Raw genomic sequence first — 19,444 nt, 5'->3', positions numbered from 1 at the left:
ATTTTGATTTGACTCAAACTGTAGCTCCTACATGGATTTAAGAACGTTATTGGCCCGCAGCAGAGAAGAAGCAGCAGGAATGAGAGATGTAAGTGAAGTCCTAGCTAGCTAGGCAGCATCATTGTCTTAAGTTGATGCTAAGTTAGCTAACGTTATTTCTTGTATCAAGACAAACATATTCATTTGCTGTACGAGCTGTCGGGGGAATTTCCAATGAACATGAAACATAATGTTGGTTATTGTCTGCTGCTTCTGCATCAATGATGATTTGGAGTCAGCATGTGTGAGTTAAATGGTTTATCTTCAGGAAGAAAAACATTTTTCCATATCATCAAGTCGTGAGCCAAATTTTGAAATCATTCAAGTTTATTTCACAGAAAAACAGCACAGTAGACGTGTCCTGTTAATCGGTGTGACTTTGACTAAAATAATCTTGTTTTGTCACCAGAAAAATGGCTACAGCTAAAGCATCTGCTTTTGTTTCCAGAAAAAAATAGTAATATTTCTGTATTTGTTTTCAGAAAGATGGCTGAAAATATCGGGTTTTGTTGCCCCATTTAGATTTTTAAAAAATATATTTCCATGTCTGTCCTGAGTCCTCCTCCAACTTGTTAGTCGCTTTGCCTTTTGCTAAAATACTCACTAATAGTCACTAGAAAAATGACTAAAAATATCTGGTTTTGTTGCCACAATTTGATTTTTTTCTCCCTAAACATTTTTTTTTCATGCACACATCTGACTGAAAATGACACACAATCCACTTTTGTGTCACGACCCAGCAGTTGGAAACCACTGGTCAACTGTATAACAGTTACTGTAATATTTCATGTCTGTCCAGAGTGATTGACCACTTTGCAAAAATGAAAAGGAGACGTTCCAGTTTACTTCTCAGAAAATGATTCCCTGAACAGACACACAACAGTTGTTCATTTATTCTACTACTGTGGCTTTATTGTTTTGTGTATATTTGATAGTTTTGTGTATCTGAAATAGGATTAGCCACATTGCCATAAATGGAAATTAAATAATATAAAAGAACCCAGAGATGTAGGGGTGCTTTATTTTTTGTTTTACTTTTGTAGATGTTAAATTTCCAGATGATTACTGCAATAAATATTTCAAAAAGATTCATTGCTCTTCCTTTTTGCTTTTACCAGTAGCAGTTTAGAAGTCTGGAGTAAAAAAGTGCACAAGTAGGTCAAATGCATGAGTTAATTTCAGGTGGTTCATCAAAGATCCATACAACATCATCTGATATGATTTCATAGTTTAAAGCACTATTTATGTATTTTTTATCATAAATAAGTGCTAAAAATGTTTTTGCTTGCACATTTTGCACGCTCACATGAATTATTTGTGCCCCCGGTGTGCCCCAGTACAGTATTAGGTCTAGTGACGCCCCTGTGTGTTAGTGTCCATTTGATAGACAGGTTGTCTTGAAAAAAAAAAAAGAAGAGTAATGCGATGTTTAGATATAAGTACACCCACAAACATGACAGCAGCTTCCGCAAACGCTGTCAAAATAAAACATATTAATTAAGATAATTGTCCAATTGTTGTCTAGAAAAGAGGCAGAATGAAGAAACATTTAATAATTGTCAAATGCATGCCTAGGAAAACAGGCAGAACGAAGAAATATTCCAAAAACAACAGTTGTTGAATAAGAGGACGACAACAGGAACGGAAGTGGCTGACCTCTGGCGCATGCGCAAACGGATCGAGCAGCTCAGAGACTGCGGTGGCGACCAAGATGGCGGACAGAAGGTCTGAGGCTTTTTGAGAAACTTTAACATTTGCGATCCGACAGCGATATAAATCCTCCAATATTCGTAGCCCGCGAAACAAAAGTCGAGTTCGAAGCGTTGGGGTGTGACCTGAAGTGAAGATTGAAGACGTGATTGAAGATGGACGACAACTGCTATGCTAAGATGGCGACGTCACGTCAAAAAGAAAGTGAAAGAGGATCAGCAACGGAGCAAAAGACTAAAGATGAAGGTGAGTGACTTGACGTTTCGTAATTCCAAAGCAATCTCAAGCCAAGAAAAGAGCGTTGATGAGAAATTTGCTGCTGACTTTGTTGAAGAATGTAAACAAATAGCCGCCATGATTGTTAGCTTGAAGAAGGCATCCATCCATCCATTTCCTACCGCTTGTCCCTTTTGATGTCGCGGGTGGTGCTGGAGCATATCTCAGCTGCATTTGGGCGGAAGGCGGCGTACACCCTGGACAAGTCGCTAACTCATCCGAGAAGATGAAAGAATGCCAAAGTCAAATGAAGAAAGTGGAAGAGCAAAATAAATTAAAGCTGCAAGCAGCGCTGGTCGGGTCCGCCTTTGGCCGCTGCCAAGTCCTGGTCTAAGTCAGACCAACATAGAGGTTTTTATTTCATATCTCTACGACATTTCTAACAGAAGTTACATGCAGTTTTGTCTGGGTTTTTTCCTAGGGGGCGCTAGAGCGCAATTTAAATTTTTAGGGTTTGGTTTTTTTATTAGATGGCAATTTTCACCAGTCCTGATGTGTGTGTAAAATTTGGTGAGTTTTAAAGCATGGTAAGGGGGTCAAATTACAGATCGGCGTTTCTGGATGTTGTTGATAAATGGCTTTCGCTTTGTATAGTAGAGCTTTAACTTGCACTTTGAAGCATTTTAAAGGGGTCAAATTACAGCTCAAAGAGGCAAAAATGACATTTTTTAGGTAACTTTGCGCAGGGGTTCTTTGAAGGCGCGTAAAATCAAAACCGGAGCAGTAATCAAAACTCTGTTCCATACTTTTAATCAGAAGGGTCAATCTCTCTCCTGTGCGAGTTTGAAGCCGAAACGACAAATGCACTCGGAGGAGATAACTTTTGAAAAAAGGTGACGGGTGTGTACAAAACCTTTATTTTGAAGGGGTAATTTTTAACTTCCTGTTGATTTTTGCTGAAGGATTATTATAATGTAGGTCTAAGTGAGACCTACATAGAAGTTTTTGTTTCATGTCTTTCCGGCATTCTTACCGGAAGTTACAAGCAGTTTTGTCTGTGTTTTCTTTCTAGAAGCAGTTTTTTCCGTGTTTTATTCAAAAATTGCGCAAGAGCGCAATTTTGAGTTTTTTTTTTTTTTTTTCATTGGATCGCAATTTCTGCCAGTCCTGACGTGTGTGCCAAGTTTGGTGAGTTTTGAAGCATTTTTAGGGGGTCAAATTACAGCTGAAATAGGCGAAAAATGCATTTTTTGCGAAAAAATTTTTTTGAAGGGGGTTTTGCCAACTTCCTGTTGATTTTAGGTATAGAAGTTTCTAATGGGGAATCTAGGTCTAAGTCAGTCCTACATAGAGGTTTTTGTTTCATGTCTCTACGACATTCCTAACGGAAGTTACAAGCAGTCTGTTTTTCTTTCCTTCCTAGGGGGCGCTAGCGCGCAATTTTGATTCTTCTGGTTTGGCTGCCTAATATGTTGGGAAGGCATGCCAGACCGACGTGTGTGTCAAATTTGGTGAGTTTTGTAGCATGTTAAGGGGGTCAAATTACAGCGCATAGGTGCGGAAGAAAGAAAGAATAATAAAATGCACCAGTTTCAATAGGGTCCTTGGCCCATTTCAAAGGACTACCACCCCCCCCCCCCCCCCCCCCGTGCATTGGTTAAGGTGGGTGGGGTTGGGGGCGAGTGTAAAATAGCCAAGAGTCACGGATTCACGGCATTTTGGGTAATCCCTATGCTGCGTTTTTAATGTGCCACAGAGCCAATGCTCTCCAGAAACGTGCTTGGTGTGGGTTCACAGAGTGTGGCGCATATTAGTAAGCGTTTTACAGTTGTTTATATCACAAACATCAGTGTAAAAAGGTACGGCTTTTGACCAAGTATGCGTTGCAATCTCGCATAAGATGCAGCAAAATGCACGCGTCCGGCCGGCATGCAGACATCATGGTGTAAAAGTGGGCGTGATGACATGCTGTGGAGCAGTGGTCCCCAACCACCGGGCCGCGGACGCAGAATAATAATTTTTTATTTTTTTATCACACTCAATTTTTTACTGCATGCCATTGGCAAGCGCAGGAGTGAGAAGAGGTTTTAAAATGACTAGCGCCTGCTTACTTTTACCGCATGCTTTGAATAAGCGCAGGAGTGAGAAGAGGTTTTAAATTAATTAGCGCCCCGGCGGCTAACCTTGAAACCTCTGAAATCGGGAGATGGTTTGGGTTTCGGGCAGCGGGGGGTGTATATATATATATATATATATATATCTATATCAATATCAATGTTTACTTATATAGCCCTAAATCACTAGTGTCTCAAAGGGCTGCACAAACCACAACACAAATCACTACGACATCCTCGGTAGGCCCACATAAGGGCAAGGAAAACTCACACCCAGTGGGACGTCGGTGACAATGATGACTATGAGAACCTTGGAGAGGAGGAAAGCAATGGATGTCGAGCGGGTCTAACATGATACTGTGAAAGTTCAATCCATAATGGATCCAACACAGTCGCGAGAGTCCAGTCCAAAGCGGATCCAACACAGCAGCGAGAGTCCCGCTCACAGCGGAGCCAGCAGGAAACCATCCCAAGCGGAGGCGGATCAGCAGCGCAGAGATGTCCCCAGCCGATACACAGGCGAGCAGTACATGGCCACCGGATCGGACCGGACCCCCTCCACAAGGGAGAGTGGGACATAGGAGAAAAAGAAAAGAAACGGCAGATCAACTGGTCTAAAAAGGGAGTCTATTTAAAGGCTAGAGTATACAAATGAGTTTTAAGGTGAGACTTAAATGCTTCTACTGAGGTGGCATCTCGAACTGTTACCGGGAGGGCATTCCAGAGTACTGGAGCCCGAACGGAAAACGCTCTATAGCCCGCAGACTTTTTTTGGGCTTTGGGAATCACTAATAAGCCGGCAAGATAGGATGGAGCTAGACCGTGTAGTATTTTATACGTAAGTAGTAAAACCTTAAAGTCACATCTATATATATATATATATATATATATATATATATATATATATAATCCGTTCATGAATGAGTTTATCCGTTGGCCACCGTGTTCAATGGAGAAGTCTGATCTACAAAATGTGCAGGCAGCATACTCCTTCCACTTCCAGCTGTCCTGGATGAACTGTAATGATTTTTTTCCAATCATTTTAGAACTTGCAAGCGTACTTCTTCTTCTTACTCGTCGTCGCCGTGTCTCTTCTTTGTTTTTCTGCTTTGTCTCTGTTTTGTTTTTGGACATTAATACTTGCCATAGTTTTGAAGCAATGCATGATAGGAATCCGGATGTTGTGTGTCAGCGTATTAAAGGGGAACATTATCAGCAGACCTATGTAAGCGTCAATATATACCTTGATGGTGCAGAAAAAAGACCATCTATTTTTTGAACCGATTTCCGAACTCTAAATGGGTGAATTTTGGCAAATTAAACGCCTTTCTGTTTATCGCGCTGGAGGCGATGACGTCAGAATGTGACGTCGCCGAGGTAACACACCCACCATTTTCATTTTCAACACATTACAAACACCGGGTCTCAGCTCTGTTATTTTCCGTTTTTTTGACTATTTTTTGGAACCTTGGAGACAACATGCCTCGTCGGTGTGTTGTCGGAGGGTGTAACAACACTAACAGGGAGGGATTCAAGTTGCACCACTGGCCCCAAGATGCCAAAGTGTCTGCCGCCAGACCCCCATTGAATGTGCCAGTGTCTCCACATTTGACCGGCGATGCTAAGACAGACATGGCACAGAGATATATGGATAACCTGCAGATGCATTTGCAACGATAGTCAACGAAACCACAAAGGTGAGTTTTGTTGATGTTTACTGCCAGCTAATCGATGCTAACATGCTACGCTAATCGATGCTAACATGCTATTTACTGGCGGTGCTAAAGCAGACATGGAACAGAGATGTATGGATAACCTGTAGATGCATTTTGCAACTATATTATGTTTCCTTCCACCCACATTTAATGCAAAACAAACACTTACCAATCGACGGATTTAAGTTGCTCCAGTGTCAAAAGATGCGAAAGTCCTGATCGTTTGGTCCGCACATTTTACCGGCGATGCTAACGCAACTATTCGGCCATGCTATGGCTATGAATAGCGTCAATTGCTATTCGCTCAATAGCTTCAGTTTCTTCTTCTTCAATATTTTCGTACTCCAACCATCTGTTTCAATACATGCGTAATCTGTTGAATCGCTTAAGTCGCTGAAATCCGAGTCTGAATCCGAGCTAATGTGGCGTTCAAAAAAAGGCCGCGTCCGCCATGAGCAGTCCTTGAAAGGGGGGGGGCAAGGCCGCAGAAGTCCGTGCTTTTGCTTTAAAAATATCCGAAAAGTCCACTGAACGGTGCGGAAGGCAGTCGAGAACAATGTCCACAGTCTTTAGGCTAAAAAAAAAAAGGAACGGCCAAGGAGACGACAAAATGAGGCGAAAGTTAACACATCGACATTTAGCCCCGACATGCGCCGGTATGTGGGGCGGCACAGCTCGGTTGGTAGAGTGGCCGTGCCAGCAACTTAAGGGTTGCAGGTTCGATTCCCGCTTCAGCCATCCTAGTCACTGCCGTTGTGTCCTTGGGCAAGACACTTTACCCACCTGCTCCCAGTGCCACCCACACTGGTTTAAATGTAACTTAAATATTGGGTTTCACTATGTAAGGTGCTTTGAGTCACTAGAGAAAAGTGCTATATAAATATAATTCACTTCACTTATTATATATAGTGTATGTAGTCTTGTCAGGTTCAAACGCTGATGACATCTGTTAAACAAGACAAGAAGCAAGGAATTAAACAGAGACATAATTCAATTTGGCTCAGTTGAGTAGAAACGCGTGGACACTTTACCCTCGTACAGTCTCGTCCCACGCTCTTGACGAAAGATTGTGCGCCTCCTCTTTTATTTAGACTTTCCCTGATTAAACGGCAACAGCTGTTTCTAAGGGAGGGGGGTCGTAAACAGCCATCACCTTTGGTTACAAAACAGTTCTAAGAAAAGGTGCCTCCTCTCTGCTTTGTCCATCTCGGGTAAAGACAAAGTCTTCCTGTAGATTACAATACATCAAAGAAACCGACACCCACATGTCGCTCCCCATCCTACACGGTGGAGTTTTACAAGCCTTTTGCTTGGTAGGCTCAACGACAGCCTTTTGTCCTCTGGCAGGGCGAGCTGGACTCAATGTAACACAAAGTTTTGTGATAACTTAGATACAATTATTCTGACAAGTGTATTATTTATGTATTACTGGCCATTATAGGTAAAAAGTTGATCTATGCTTTATTTAAAACACACACACATACAAGCATTTAAATTGCGCGTTTGGGTTTTCGCCCTGTGTTGTGGCTTCCTCCCACATGGCAGAAATATGCACATTAGGTTAACTGGAAATTGTCTACAGATGTGAATGATTGTTCGGAGAAATGTGCCCTGCTCATTTTTTGTTAGCCTGTCAGTGAGCAAATCCATTGTATGTTAGCATCAAGCTAGCAGAATTCATTCTGTGTAATTGTATCGTTTTTTTTTTTTAGTTCCTACCAAATTATCATGATTCCTACATGTGTGTAGGGGCAGTATAGCTCGGTTGGTAGAGCGGCCTTGCCAGCAACTTGAGGGTTCCAGGTTCGAGCCCCGCTTCCGCCATCCTAGTCACTGCCGTTGTGTCCTTGGGCAAGACACTTTACCCACCTGCTCCCAGTGCCACCAAAACTGGTTTGAATGTAGAAATTAGATATTGGGTTTCACTATGTAAAGCGCTTTGAGTCACCTAGAGAAAAAGCGCTATATAAATATAATTCACTTCACTTGTACACTTCCTGTGTATATTAATGTACCTTCCATAATGTGCTTAGTTTTGTGGAGAATATCGATAAACCACCTCGTTATTTGTTTCATCTCTTACTCAAAGGACTGTTTACATGTTTGGGAAAGTATATTGCGATACATCAGGAAGGACATACAAGGTGCAACAGTACTGGCAAACCTCGGTTTTAGGGCCACTGTTTCGGTTCTTTTTCAGAATTTTTTTTTCTCTTGTTTTTTTTTTCATTTTGTTTGTTTTCAAAAACTGCAGGGGGTGTACTGAGTTTTACGAAGCTTTTCTTTCAAGTGAACATTAAAGGGGAACATTATCACAATTTCAAAAGGGTTAAAAACAATAAAAATCAATTCCCAGTGGCTTGTTGTATTTTTTGAAGTTTTTTTCAAAATGTTACCGGTCTCGGAATATCCCTAAATAAAGCTTTAAAGTGCCTTATTTTCGCTCTCTGCGAAGACACTGGCCATTTCCCTGTGACGTCACACAGTGCTGCCAATGTAAACAAACAATGGGAATACCACAGCAAGATATAGTGACATTAGCTCGGATTCAAACTCGGATTTCAGCGACTTAAGCGATTCAACAGATTACGCATGTATTGAAACAGATGGTTGGAGTATAAAAATATTGAAGAAGAAACTGAAGCTATTGAGCGAATAGCTATTGACGCTATTCATAGCCATAGCATGGCCGAATAGCTGCGTTAGCATCGCCGGTAAAATGTGCGGACCAAACGATCAGGACTTTCGCATCTTTTGACACTGGAGCAACTTAAATCCGTCGATTGGTAAGTGTTTGTTTCGCATTAAATGTGGGTGGAAGGAAACGTAATATAGTTGCAAATGCATCTGCAGGTTATCCATACATCTCTGTTCCATGTCTGCTTTAGCACCGCCGGTAAATAGCATGTTAGCATTGATTAGCTGGCAGTCACGCCGCGACCAAATATGTCTGATTAGCACACAAGTCAACATCAACAAAACTCACCTTTGTGATTTCGTTGACTATCGTTGCAAATGCATCTGCAGGTTATCCATACATCTCTGTGCCATGTCTGTCTTAGCATCGCCGGTCAAATGTGGAGACACTCTGGCACATTCAATGGGGGTCTGGCGGCAGACACTTTGGCATCTTGGGGCCAGTGGTGCAACTTGAATCCCTCCCTGTTAGTGTTGTTACACCCTCCGACAACACACCGACGAGGCATGATGTCTCTAAGGTTCCAAAAAATAGTCAAAAAAACGGAAAATAACAGAGCTGAGACCCGGTGTTTGTAATGTGTTGAAAATGAAAATGGTGGGTGTGTTACCTCGGCGACGTCACATTCTGACGTCATCGCCTCCAGCGCGATAAACAGAAAGGCGTTTAATTCGCCAAAATTCACCCATTTAGAGTTCGGAAATCGGTTCAAAAAATAGATGGTCTTTTTTCTGCACCATCAAGGTATATATTGACACTTACATAGGTCTGCTGATAATGTTCCCCTTTAACTAAACAACAGCTTCAAAAATGTGTCTCCTCAGTTCCCAAACGTTTACTGAGTGTTGTTAAAAGGAAAGGCCATGTAACACATTGGTAAAAATGCCCCTGTGCCAACTTGTTTGCAATGTGTTGCTGACATTAAATTCTAAGTTAATGATTATTTGCAAAAAAATATATACATGTTACTCAGTTGAAACGTTAAGTGTCTTGTCTCTGCAGTCTATTCAATTGAATATAAGTTGAAAAGGGTTTGCAGATCATTGTTTTCTCTTTTTATTTACTTTTTACACAACCTGCCAACTTCACTGCTTTTGGGTTTTGTTAATAGGGATGCACCGAAATGAAAATTTGTGACCGAAGCCCGAATACCGAATAATGAATGCAGTTTTTCACAATTTTTTAAATATTGCATAAATAGCCTAGAATAAATATTTAGACATGTTTTTCAAATAAAGTAATTTTTTATTGAATATTGACATTTTTTTAATATTCCAGTAGTCTTTGCTTTTCAAAAAAGGACAAAGTTTTTCATTTATATTAGGCCTTCAAACAAAACATGCATTCCAAAAAAAAAATTAAGTGCATTAAAGTGGATAAACCCACAACAAATGAATGATTGTCCTTTTGGCAAAAGTCTGCTTAGCCACAGTAGATATGCTAATAATGTAAACAGAAGGCTCAAGTAAATCTCAATTAAGTGTGTGCTTGTAACCTCATACACTTATACAGGTAGCCTACACAACAGGCTAATAATGTAAACAGAGGCCCCACTAAATCTCAATAAGTGTGTGCATGTAACCTCATACACTTATACAGGTACACAACATATCCCAACTTCACCGCACGTTGGTTGATTGCGTCACCGCGTCGAAAAATTGCGTCACACGTCACTATTAGGCCTTGTTTTTAACTCATTCCACCGAAGGCCGAATGTGGCTTTTTTTGCCATATTCGGCCGAATATATTCGGTTACCGATTAATTGGTGCATCCCTAGTTTTGTACAAGAAATATGAATTGCACTTTATATGGAATCATTTTCAAACAACTGAAGACCTTCCTCTGGAAGGCAAAACCTAAACAATTATGTAGAATTGCACATTGCATAGAAGTACATCAGAAAGCACAGTTTTAGTGAGTAGCTAACACAAAGTGTATGTGCACCACATATTCAGTGATCATGTTTCCCTCTTATCATCCATGATACTTTCACAGTAAATGATTCCACCAAAATAAGCTGCTTTTTAGTCAGTTTGTTTGTTGTTACGGTTTTGTTTGCCTTGTGAAGAGTTGCATTTCCCCCGCCGGGCTTGATGCTTCTGTTTCAGATGCTGTAATAAGCTTGTTGTGATTCTGTCTTTTTTAAAGGGGAACATTATCACAATTTCAAAAGGGTTAAAAACAATTAAAATCAGTTCCCAGTGGCCTGTTGTATTTTTTGAATTTTTTTTCAAAATTTTACCGGTCCCTGAATATCCCTAAAAAAAGCTTTAAAGTGCTTGATTTTTGCCATTTGCGGTGCAACTATCCATTTCCCTGTGACGTCATACAGTGCTGCCAATGTAAACAAACAATGGGAATACCACAGCAAGATATAGTGACATTAGCTCGGATTCAAACTCGGATTTCAGCGACTTAAGCGATTCAACAGATTACGCATGTATTGAAACGGATGGTCGGAGTATGAAAGTATTGAGCAAAGCGAGACCAGGTTGCTTGTAAATAAATACAATTTAAAAAAATAGAGGCAGCTCACTGGTAAGTTCTGCTATTTGAGCTATTTTTAGGACAGGCCAGCGGGCGACTCATCTGGTCCTTACGGGCGACCTGGTGCCCGCGGGCACCGCGTTGATGTAAACACTGATCCCTCATTCTTGCAAGACACAAAAGGAGTGGCCATGAAACACTGCAAACACATACATTACATAGAAGACAGTGTGTGAAAAGAAAAATATGTCATGGATCATGTCTGAACTGTAATGTTTTTATGTTGTATTTGTCCTGTAGACGTCCAGCAGATGATTGGTCATACGCAAGAACTTTTCCCTGAGCCGCTAGGTGAAGGCTCCACTTTGAAGCAAGAGCATCCAAGGTCCCCCCACATTAAAGAGGAAGAGGAGGAATTAGGAATAACTCAAGAAGCTGATCTCACCAAGTTGTCATTGACTGTTGTCTCTGTGAAGACTGAAGATGAGGACGAGAAACCAAAACTGGACACCCTCCTAGCTCCACTATCAGATTGTGAAGCTGAAGAGGAGGTTGAAGTAACTTTGAGCAGCGATACAGACTGTGAAGGTGATATGAAGACTCAAACTGACAACAAACACTCTGAATGCTCCAAAAAAAAGAGCGGTATAAAATGTTTCAGTTGCTCAGTTTGTGCGAAAAGCTTTACACTAAAGAACACTTTGACAGTACACATGAGAACACACACAGGAGAAAAACCTTTCAAGTGTTCAAGTTGCGGTAAAACATTTTCTCAAAAGATCAATTTGACAGCACACATGAGGTCACACACAGGAGAAAAACCATTCAATTGTCCAGAGTGCGGTAGAAATTTTGCTTACAATACCCATCTAACAAACCACATGAGAACACACACTGAAGAGAAACCATTCAATTGTTCAGTTTGCTGTAAAAGCTTCTCTCAAAAACCAATTTTGAATGAACACATGAGAATACACACGGGGGAAAAACCGTACACATGTTCAGTTTGTGGCAAAAACTTCACCCAGAAACAAACTTTGACAACACACACGAGAACACATACAGGAGAAAAACCATACAACTGTTCAGTGTGTGGCAAAAACTTCTCTCAAAAACAAACTTTGACCACACACATGAGAGCACACACAGGAGAAAACCCATTTAATTGTTCAATTTGTGGTAGAGCATTTTATCGTGAACTCAATTTGACTAGACACATGAGAACACACACAGGAGAAAAACCCTTTAAATGTACAGTTTGTGGTAAAAATATATCTCAAAAGGCTAATTTGGCCGCACACATGAGAACACACACAGGAGAGAAACCATTTAAATGTTTGGTTTGTGGTCAACATTTTTCCCAAAATATCCATTTGACTGTGCACATGAGAACGCACACAGGAGAAAAACCTTTCATGTGTTTAGTTTGTGGTCAAAGATGTACTCGGAAGAGTGATTTGACAACACACATGAGAACACACTCAGGAGAGAAACCATTCGATTGTTCTGTTTGTGGTCAAAACTTTGCCCGAAAACTGTATTTGACTGCACACATGAGAACACACACGGGAGCAAAAACATACACATGTTCAGTTTGTGGGAGAGGTTTTTCACGCAAGGAAAATTTGACTGGACACATGAGAAAACACACTGGAGAAAAACCCTTTAAATGTTCAGTTTGTGGGGAAAACTTTTCTCTCAAGACTTCTCTCACAGGACACATGAGAACACACAGTGGAGAAAAAAAGCCTTTAATTGTTCAATCTGTGGGAAAAGCTTTTTTTTCCGGGTGATGTATGAGGGGACACAATGGAAACACACACACAAAAAAAACATGTTCCACACGTGGCGTAAGAAAAATGCCAGACAATAAAAAATATGTTAAGATACAAGAACATACACCCGCTAAAATGTTCAAAGCTGCACTAAAATGAGCAAATTGTTTGATCCCAGGAGAAAAACCTTTTAGTTTCATCCATCCATCCACTTTTCTACCGCTTATTACCTTTGGGGTGGTGGGGGGCGCTGGTCCCTATCTCAGCTACAATCGGGTGGAAGGCGGGGTACACCCTGGACAAGTCACTACCTCATCGCAGCCTTTAGTTTCAGCATTCGTACAATAGCTTTTTCTGAAAAAATAGGCACATGTATGGTGTCTCAGCATCTGTTTAATTAAATTTTTAAATCTTTACCTCAAACTAAACATTAAGCAATTCTTTATACTGTTGGCGTTTTAATGTGTTAACTTAGTTGTCTTTTAAGTCCATCTGTTACAGAAAATTAAGCATTAAACATTTTTTGTCTCCTGTGAGTTCGACTGATGGTAAAAACAGCAACTACACAACTTTGACTTGTTGAGAACAACATGGATGGGGTTTCCCCTCCCCTTCCTTTTGGATTACAGAAGTGAGCATCAGTGATCATGAAGTTGTGTTCGTGTTATGTCAACCTTGTGTAATAGTGTTGTAGTTACAAGGAATCCCTGCTGAATTCACCCCAGGGCTGAATTTCCCCCCCAGGGATCAATAAAATACTTTGTATTCTATTATATTATATTTTATTGAACAACATTTACTTGTTTTGTTACAGATATCAAAACTCATGTGACACAAACATAAGCAGTTAACATGTAGTGTATCAGAATAATTTTCACAAAACTTACCAAGCAAAGAGGCTTGTAAAACTCCACTTTGTACGATGGGAAGCGACATGAAGGTGTCGGTTTCTTTAATCTATTGTAATCCACAGGAAGATCTTGTCTTGACCTGAGATCAAAAAAGCAGAGAGGAAGCAGGACCTGACGCAAGCTCCAGGCGTCTTTTCTTTGAACTGCTTTGTGACGGAGGGCAACAGCTCTTTACGACCCCCTCTCCCCTTAGAAACAGCTGTTGCCATGTAATCAGGGAAAGTTCAAATAGAAGAGGAGGCGTGCAATCCTTTTGTCAGAGCGTGGTGGAAGACTGTACAAGAGTACAGCCCAGACGTTTCTCCTCATTGAGCTGAATTGAATCCTGTCTCTGTTTAATTCCTTGCTGCTTGTCTGTTTAATAATGTCATCGGTGTTTGAACCTGATATAGTGTCCTCTTTTTGTATTATTTTTCTCAGTCCCCAATAATGTTTTATATACAAATAAAGTTTCCTAAAAGAGAAATTTATTGGCTATTTGATCTGGTCCGTTTTTGGCTGCTAAGTTCCGTCTTAGCTTCTGGGACTCGACGCGTGCCTTTTTGGACTTTACCTCAGTGCTAGTGTTAGCCTAGCTCCCTGCGCATTGCACGCGCTTTCTTTTGTCTTTGCATCAGTGTTCTTTTGTCATTTATATATTAAATCCGGCTCTTACCTGCTAGCTTGCTCGTCTGGTCCGATGCATCTTGAGTTGAAGACCTCCGCGCATCTCAAAGCCCGGTTTCAAACACAAAAGTATTGTATTTTCCTGGGGATAAAAAGCGCTATTGTTCACCTTGTGGCCACACCAGCATCACACTTGTACCAAAGCTGGCATAACAAGTGACATGTTTTATTGTAATAATCAAACCACAGCAGATATTTGCTTTTTATGTTTTATAACATACCGTATTTCCTTGAACTGCCGCTAGGACGCTAATTATTTTAAAACCTATTTTCACTCCGGCACTTACCAAAGGCATGCGGTAAATTTGGGCCTGCGCTTATAGATTTGAGTGTGATGTAAGGATACCATCATGAAAAGCACATTTGATTAAAAAAAAAACGTTGTTATGGTCTCACCTTAATTTATAAATGAAGTCTGTGCGCAGCTCCTTCTGATCAAAAGCATCGATAACTTGTTTATAGAAGTCTTCCTCCATGTGGCCCCAGATCTAAAATGAGTTTGACACACCTGGTCTAGAACTATACATTGATGTTTTATTTTTGATTTATTTCATCAGGAAAATGAAGTCAAAACGACAGCTGAGCCGCACACATCTTTGGTAGCAGTCATGGCGCCTGTTTACTCTCTTTCTACACGACTCGGACTGTGCACAAACTACAGTGACCCCTGCTGGCACAGTTAAGGCACTGACTACACAACCATGAATGGATGAACGTGGACCCCGACTTAAAGGGGAACATTATCACCAAACCTATGCAAGAGTCAATATATACCTTGATGTTGCAGAAAAAAGACCATGTATTTTTTTAACCGATTTTGAACTCTAAATGGGTGAATTTGGGCAAAATAAACGCCTTTCTGTTTATCGGTCTTTTAGCGATGACGTCAGAATGTGACGTCACCGAGGTAACACACCCGCCATATTCATTTTCACATTACAAACACCGGGTCTCAGCTCTGTTATATTCCGTTTTTTCGACTATTTTTTGGAACCTTGGAGACATCATGCCTCGTCGGTGTGTTGTCGGAGGGTGTAACAACACTAACAGGGAGGGATTCAAGTTGCACCACTGGCAAGAAATCCCCCGCCAGACCCCCATTGAATGTACCAGAGTGTCTTCAGATTTGACTGGCGATGCTAAGACAGACATGGCACAGAGATGTATGGATAACCTGCAGATGCATTTGCAACCATTAAGTCAACGAAATCACAAAGGTGAGTTTTGTTGATGTTGTTGACTTATGTGCTAATCAGACATATTTGGTTACGGCATGACTGCCAGCTAATCGATGCTAACATGCTACGCTAATCAATGCTAAAATACTATTTACGCTAGCTGTATGTACATTTGAAACTAGATACCCACATTTAATGCGAAACAAACACTTACCAATCGACGGATTTAAGTTGCTCCAGTGTCACAAGATGCGAAAGTCCTGATCGTTTGGTCCGCACATTTTACCGGCGATGCTAATAAGGCAGCCATGCTATGGGCCACTTCATTAGGTACACCCACGCTATGGCCGAATAGCGTCAATAGCTATTAGCTCAATAGCTTCAGTTTCTTCTTCAATACTTTCATACTCCGACCATCCGTTTCAATACATGCGTAATCTGTTGAATTGCTTAAGTCGCTGACATCCGAGTCTGAATCCGAGCTAATGTCGCTATATCTTGCTGTGGTAACCGCCATGTTGTTTGTATTGGCAGCACTGTGTGACGTCACAGAGAAATGGATAGTGGTTTCGAAGATAGCGAAAATAAGGCACTTTAAAGCTTTATTTAGGGATATTCTGGGACTGTTAAAATTAAGAAAAAAACTTCAAAAAATAAAACAAGCCACTGGGAACGTATTTTTATTGTTTTTAACCCTTTTGAAATGGTGATAATATTCCCCTATTGGGGTGTTACCATTTAGTGGTCAATTGTACGGAATATGTACTGTACTGTGCTATCTACTAAAAAAAGTTTCAATCTATCAATCAAAACCAATAAGCTTAGCGTTGAACTCACCAAAAAAAATCAGAAAGTAATGATTATTCCTTCCACATTCCATAAACTATTGATTTGATTTGATTTGTTAAATACAGAGGATTTAAAATATTTTAAATGACTAATTGGGCAAAATAGAAAAATAAAAACCTCTGTGACCTATTTTTTGTAATTGTTCATAGAAAACTAAAATAAATAAGATATTTTAGAATAAGGTAGAGTCGTTAAAAGTTTGTAACAATGAAAAAATAGGAGGTCCTTCATACCGACAGCCATCAGACTGCAGAATGCTTATGTTGCTTCTTGACTGCACTTAAATGTAGAATATATGTTTATATTATTCATATATTCTATAATATATAATAGATATATTATATTATTTATTATTATTATGGTGTATTGTGAGCTGTGGTATTGAATTTACCCCAGGGATCAATAAAGTACTTTCTATTCTATTCTATTCTATTCTATATCAAGAATAGAACTAGTTTAACAATTCAACATATCAGAATCAGAATCAGAATAATAATAAAAATGTTTTGTAAAAAGCACTTTAAATTGAGCAAACAACCTCAAAGTGCTACATTGTATTTAAAAAAAAAAAGATAATACTAATAAATACAAATAAAAACTAAAACTAGCACACATATATCTAAAAAAAAAGAAAAAAAAGGCTTTTTTAAAAAACAAAAAGAAGGGTGCCCCCCGAATTCGGAGGTCTAAGGCAGTGGTTCTCAAATGGGGGTACTTGCATGTATGCCAAGGGGTACGTGAAATTTTTCTATAAATATTCTAAAAATAGTAACCATTCAAAAATCCTTTATGAATATATTTATTGAATAATACTTCAACAAAATAAAGTTGAAGTTCATAAACTGTGAAAAGAAATACAACAATGCAATATTCAGTGTGGACAGCTGGATTTTTGGTGGACATGTTCCATAAATATTGATGTTAAAGATTTATTTTTTTGTAAAGAAATGTTTAGAATGAAGTTGATGAATCCAGATGGATCTCTATTACAATCCCCAAATAGCGACTTTAAGTTGATGATTACTTCTATGTGTAGAAATCTTTATTTATAATTGAATCACTTGTTTATTTTTCAACAAGTTTTTTGTTATATTTATATCTTTTTTTCCAAATAGTTCAAGAAACACCAGTACAAATGAGCAATATTTTTGCACTGTTATACAAACCCCGTTTCCATATGAGTTGGGAAATTAGATGTAAATATAAACAGAATACAATGATTTGCAAATCCTTTTCAACCCATATTCAGTTGAATATGCTACAAAGACAACATATTTGATGTTCAAACTGATGAAAATTTTTTTTTTGCAAATAATCATTAACTTTAGAATTTGATGCCAGCAACACGTGACAAAGAAGTTGGGAAAGGTGGCAACAAATACTGATAAAGTTGAGAAGTACTCATCAAACACTTATTTGGAACATCCCACAGGTGTGCAGGCTAATTGGGAACAGGTGGGTGCCATGATTGGGTATAAAAGCAGCTTCCATGAAATGCTAATAAATTCACAAACAAGGATGGGGTGAGGGTCACCAATTTGTAAGCAAATTGTCGAACAGTTTTAGAACAACATTTCTCAACGAGTTATTGCAAGGAATTTGTGGATTTTACCATCTACGGTACATAAAATCGTCAAAAGGTTCAGAGAATCTGGAGAAATCACTGCATGTAAGCGATGCTATTACAGACATTTGATCCCTCAGGCTGTATTGCATCATAAAACGACATCGGTGTGTAAAGGATATCACCACATGGCCTCAGGAACACTTCATAAAAACACTGTCACTAAATAAAGTTGGTTGCTACATCTGTAAGTGCAAGTTAAAACTCTGCTATGCAAAGTAAAACCCATTTATCAACAACACCGAGGAACGCCCCTAGCCTCGCTGGGCCCGAGCTCATCTAAGATGGAGTGTTGCAAAGTGGACAAGTGTTCTGCGGTCTGACGAGTCCACATTTCAAATTATATTTGGAAACTGTGGACGTGGTGTCCTCTGGAACAAAGAGGAAAATAACCATCTGGATTGTTATATGCGCATAGTGGAAAAGCCAGCATGTGTGATGGTATGGGGGTGTATTAGTGCCCAAGGCATGGGTAACTTACACATCTGTGAAAGCACCATTAATGCTGAATTGTCCATACAGGTTTTGAAGCAACATATGTTGTCATCAAAGCAACGTTATCATGGACGCCCCTGCTTATTTCAGCAAAACAATGCCAAGCCACGTGTTACAACAGCGTGGTTTTGTAGTAAAAGAGTGCGGGTACTTCCCTGGCCCGCCTGCAGTCCAGACCTGTCTACCATGAAAAATGTGTGGCGCATTATGAAGCGTAAAATACGACTGAAGCTCTACATAAAACAAGAATGAGAAAGAATTCCACTTTCAAAGTTTCAACAATTAGTTTCTCAGTTCCCAAACATTTATATAGTTTTGTTAAAAGAAAAGGTGATGTAACACAGTGGTGAACATGCCCTTTCCCAACTACTTTGGCACCTGTTGCAGCCATGAAATTCTAAGTTAATTATTATTTGCAAAAAAAATAAAGTTTATGAGTTTGAACATCAAATATCTTGTCTTTGTAGTGCATTCAACTGAATATGGGTAGAAAAGGATTTGTAAATCATTGTATTCTGTTTATATTTACATCTAACACAATTTCCGACCTCATATGGAAACAGGGTTTGTACAATTTAATAAATCAGAAACTGATGACATAGTGCTGTATTTTTTATCTCTTTTTTTCAAGCAAAAATGCTTTGCTCTTATTAGGGGGTACTTGAAGAAAAAAAAATGTTCAAAGGGGGTACTTTACTGAAAAAAGGTTGAGAACCACTGCTCTAAAGTTGGCCAGTAAGGTGACAATCATTGGCACTTTAACTTCATAAACTAATTTGAACGACGTCGATGGATAAAAGTTATTTTACGTGTTTTAAAGTAGAGTGTTTCAATATTTCATTTTATCAGTAAATACTTTTGCGAAACGCTTGTTTAAAATAAGAATGAGTAAGATGCCTTTATTGTGAAAAGAAAACAAAACGCTTTTTTAAAATGGCCGACTTTTCGCGCATGCGCAAACCGATC

General features: G+C 39.5%; 1 protein-coding gene across 2 annotated transcripts; it reads left to right on the top strand.

The window, feature by feature from the left end:
• Positions 1–1,717: 1,717 nt before the first annotated feature.
• Positions 1,718–14,140, top strand: LOC133548939 (gastrula zinc finger protein XlCGF57.1-like). Of its 2 annotated transcripts, XM_061894024.1 has the most exons (3): positions 1,718–1,995; positions 11,281–11,568; positions 13,729–14,140. In XM_061894024.1, exons 1-3 carry the CDS (start codon positions 1,905–1,907, stop codon positions 13,779–13,781), a joined length of 432 nt encoding a protein of 143 aa, XP_061750008.1. In that variant the 5' UTR covers positions 1,718–1,904; the 3' UTR covers positions 13,782–14,140. The 2 variants fall into 2 exon arrangements, with proteins under 2 accessions (XP_061750008.1, XP_061749922.1); XM_061893938.1 differs by lacking the exon at positions 13,729–14,140 and having other exon boundaries at positions 11,281–13,525.
• Positions 14,141–19,444: the final 5,304 nt, after the last annotated feature.

Source organism: Nerophis ophidion, linkage group LG01 (genome assembly GCF_033978795.1).
Source record: "Nerophis ophidion isolate RoL-2023_Sa linkage group LG01, RoL_Noph_v1.0, whole genome shotgun sequence".
Classification (NCBI taxonomy): domain Eukaryota; kingdom Metazoa; phylum Chordata; class Actinopteri; order Syngnathiformes; family Syngnathidae; genus Nerophis; species Nerophis ophidion.
Note: the sequence above shows the minus strand (reverse complement) of the source record. Positions and strands in the feature narration are given on the sequence as shown.

What these genes read in the sequence shown, in the direction of transcription:
- LOC133548939 (XM_061893938.1), top strand. Translation starts at nt 1,905, where the DNA reads ATGGACGACAACTGCTATGCTAAGATGGCGACGTCACGTCAAAAAGAA. An exon ending in GCAAAAGACTAAAGATGAAG is followed by an intron (nt 1,996 to 11,280) that starts GTGAGTGACTTG and finishes TTTGTCCTGTAG; the next exon opens with ACGTCCAGCAGATGATTGGT.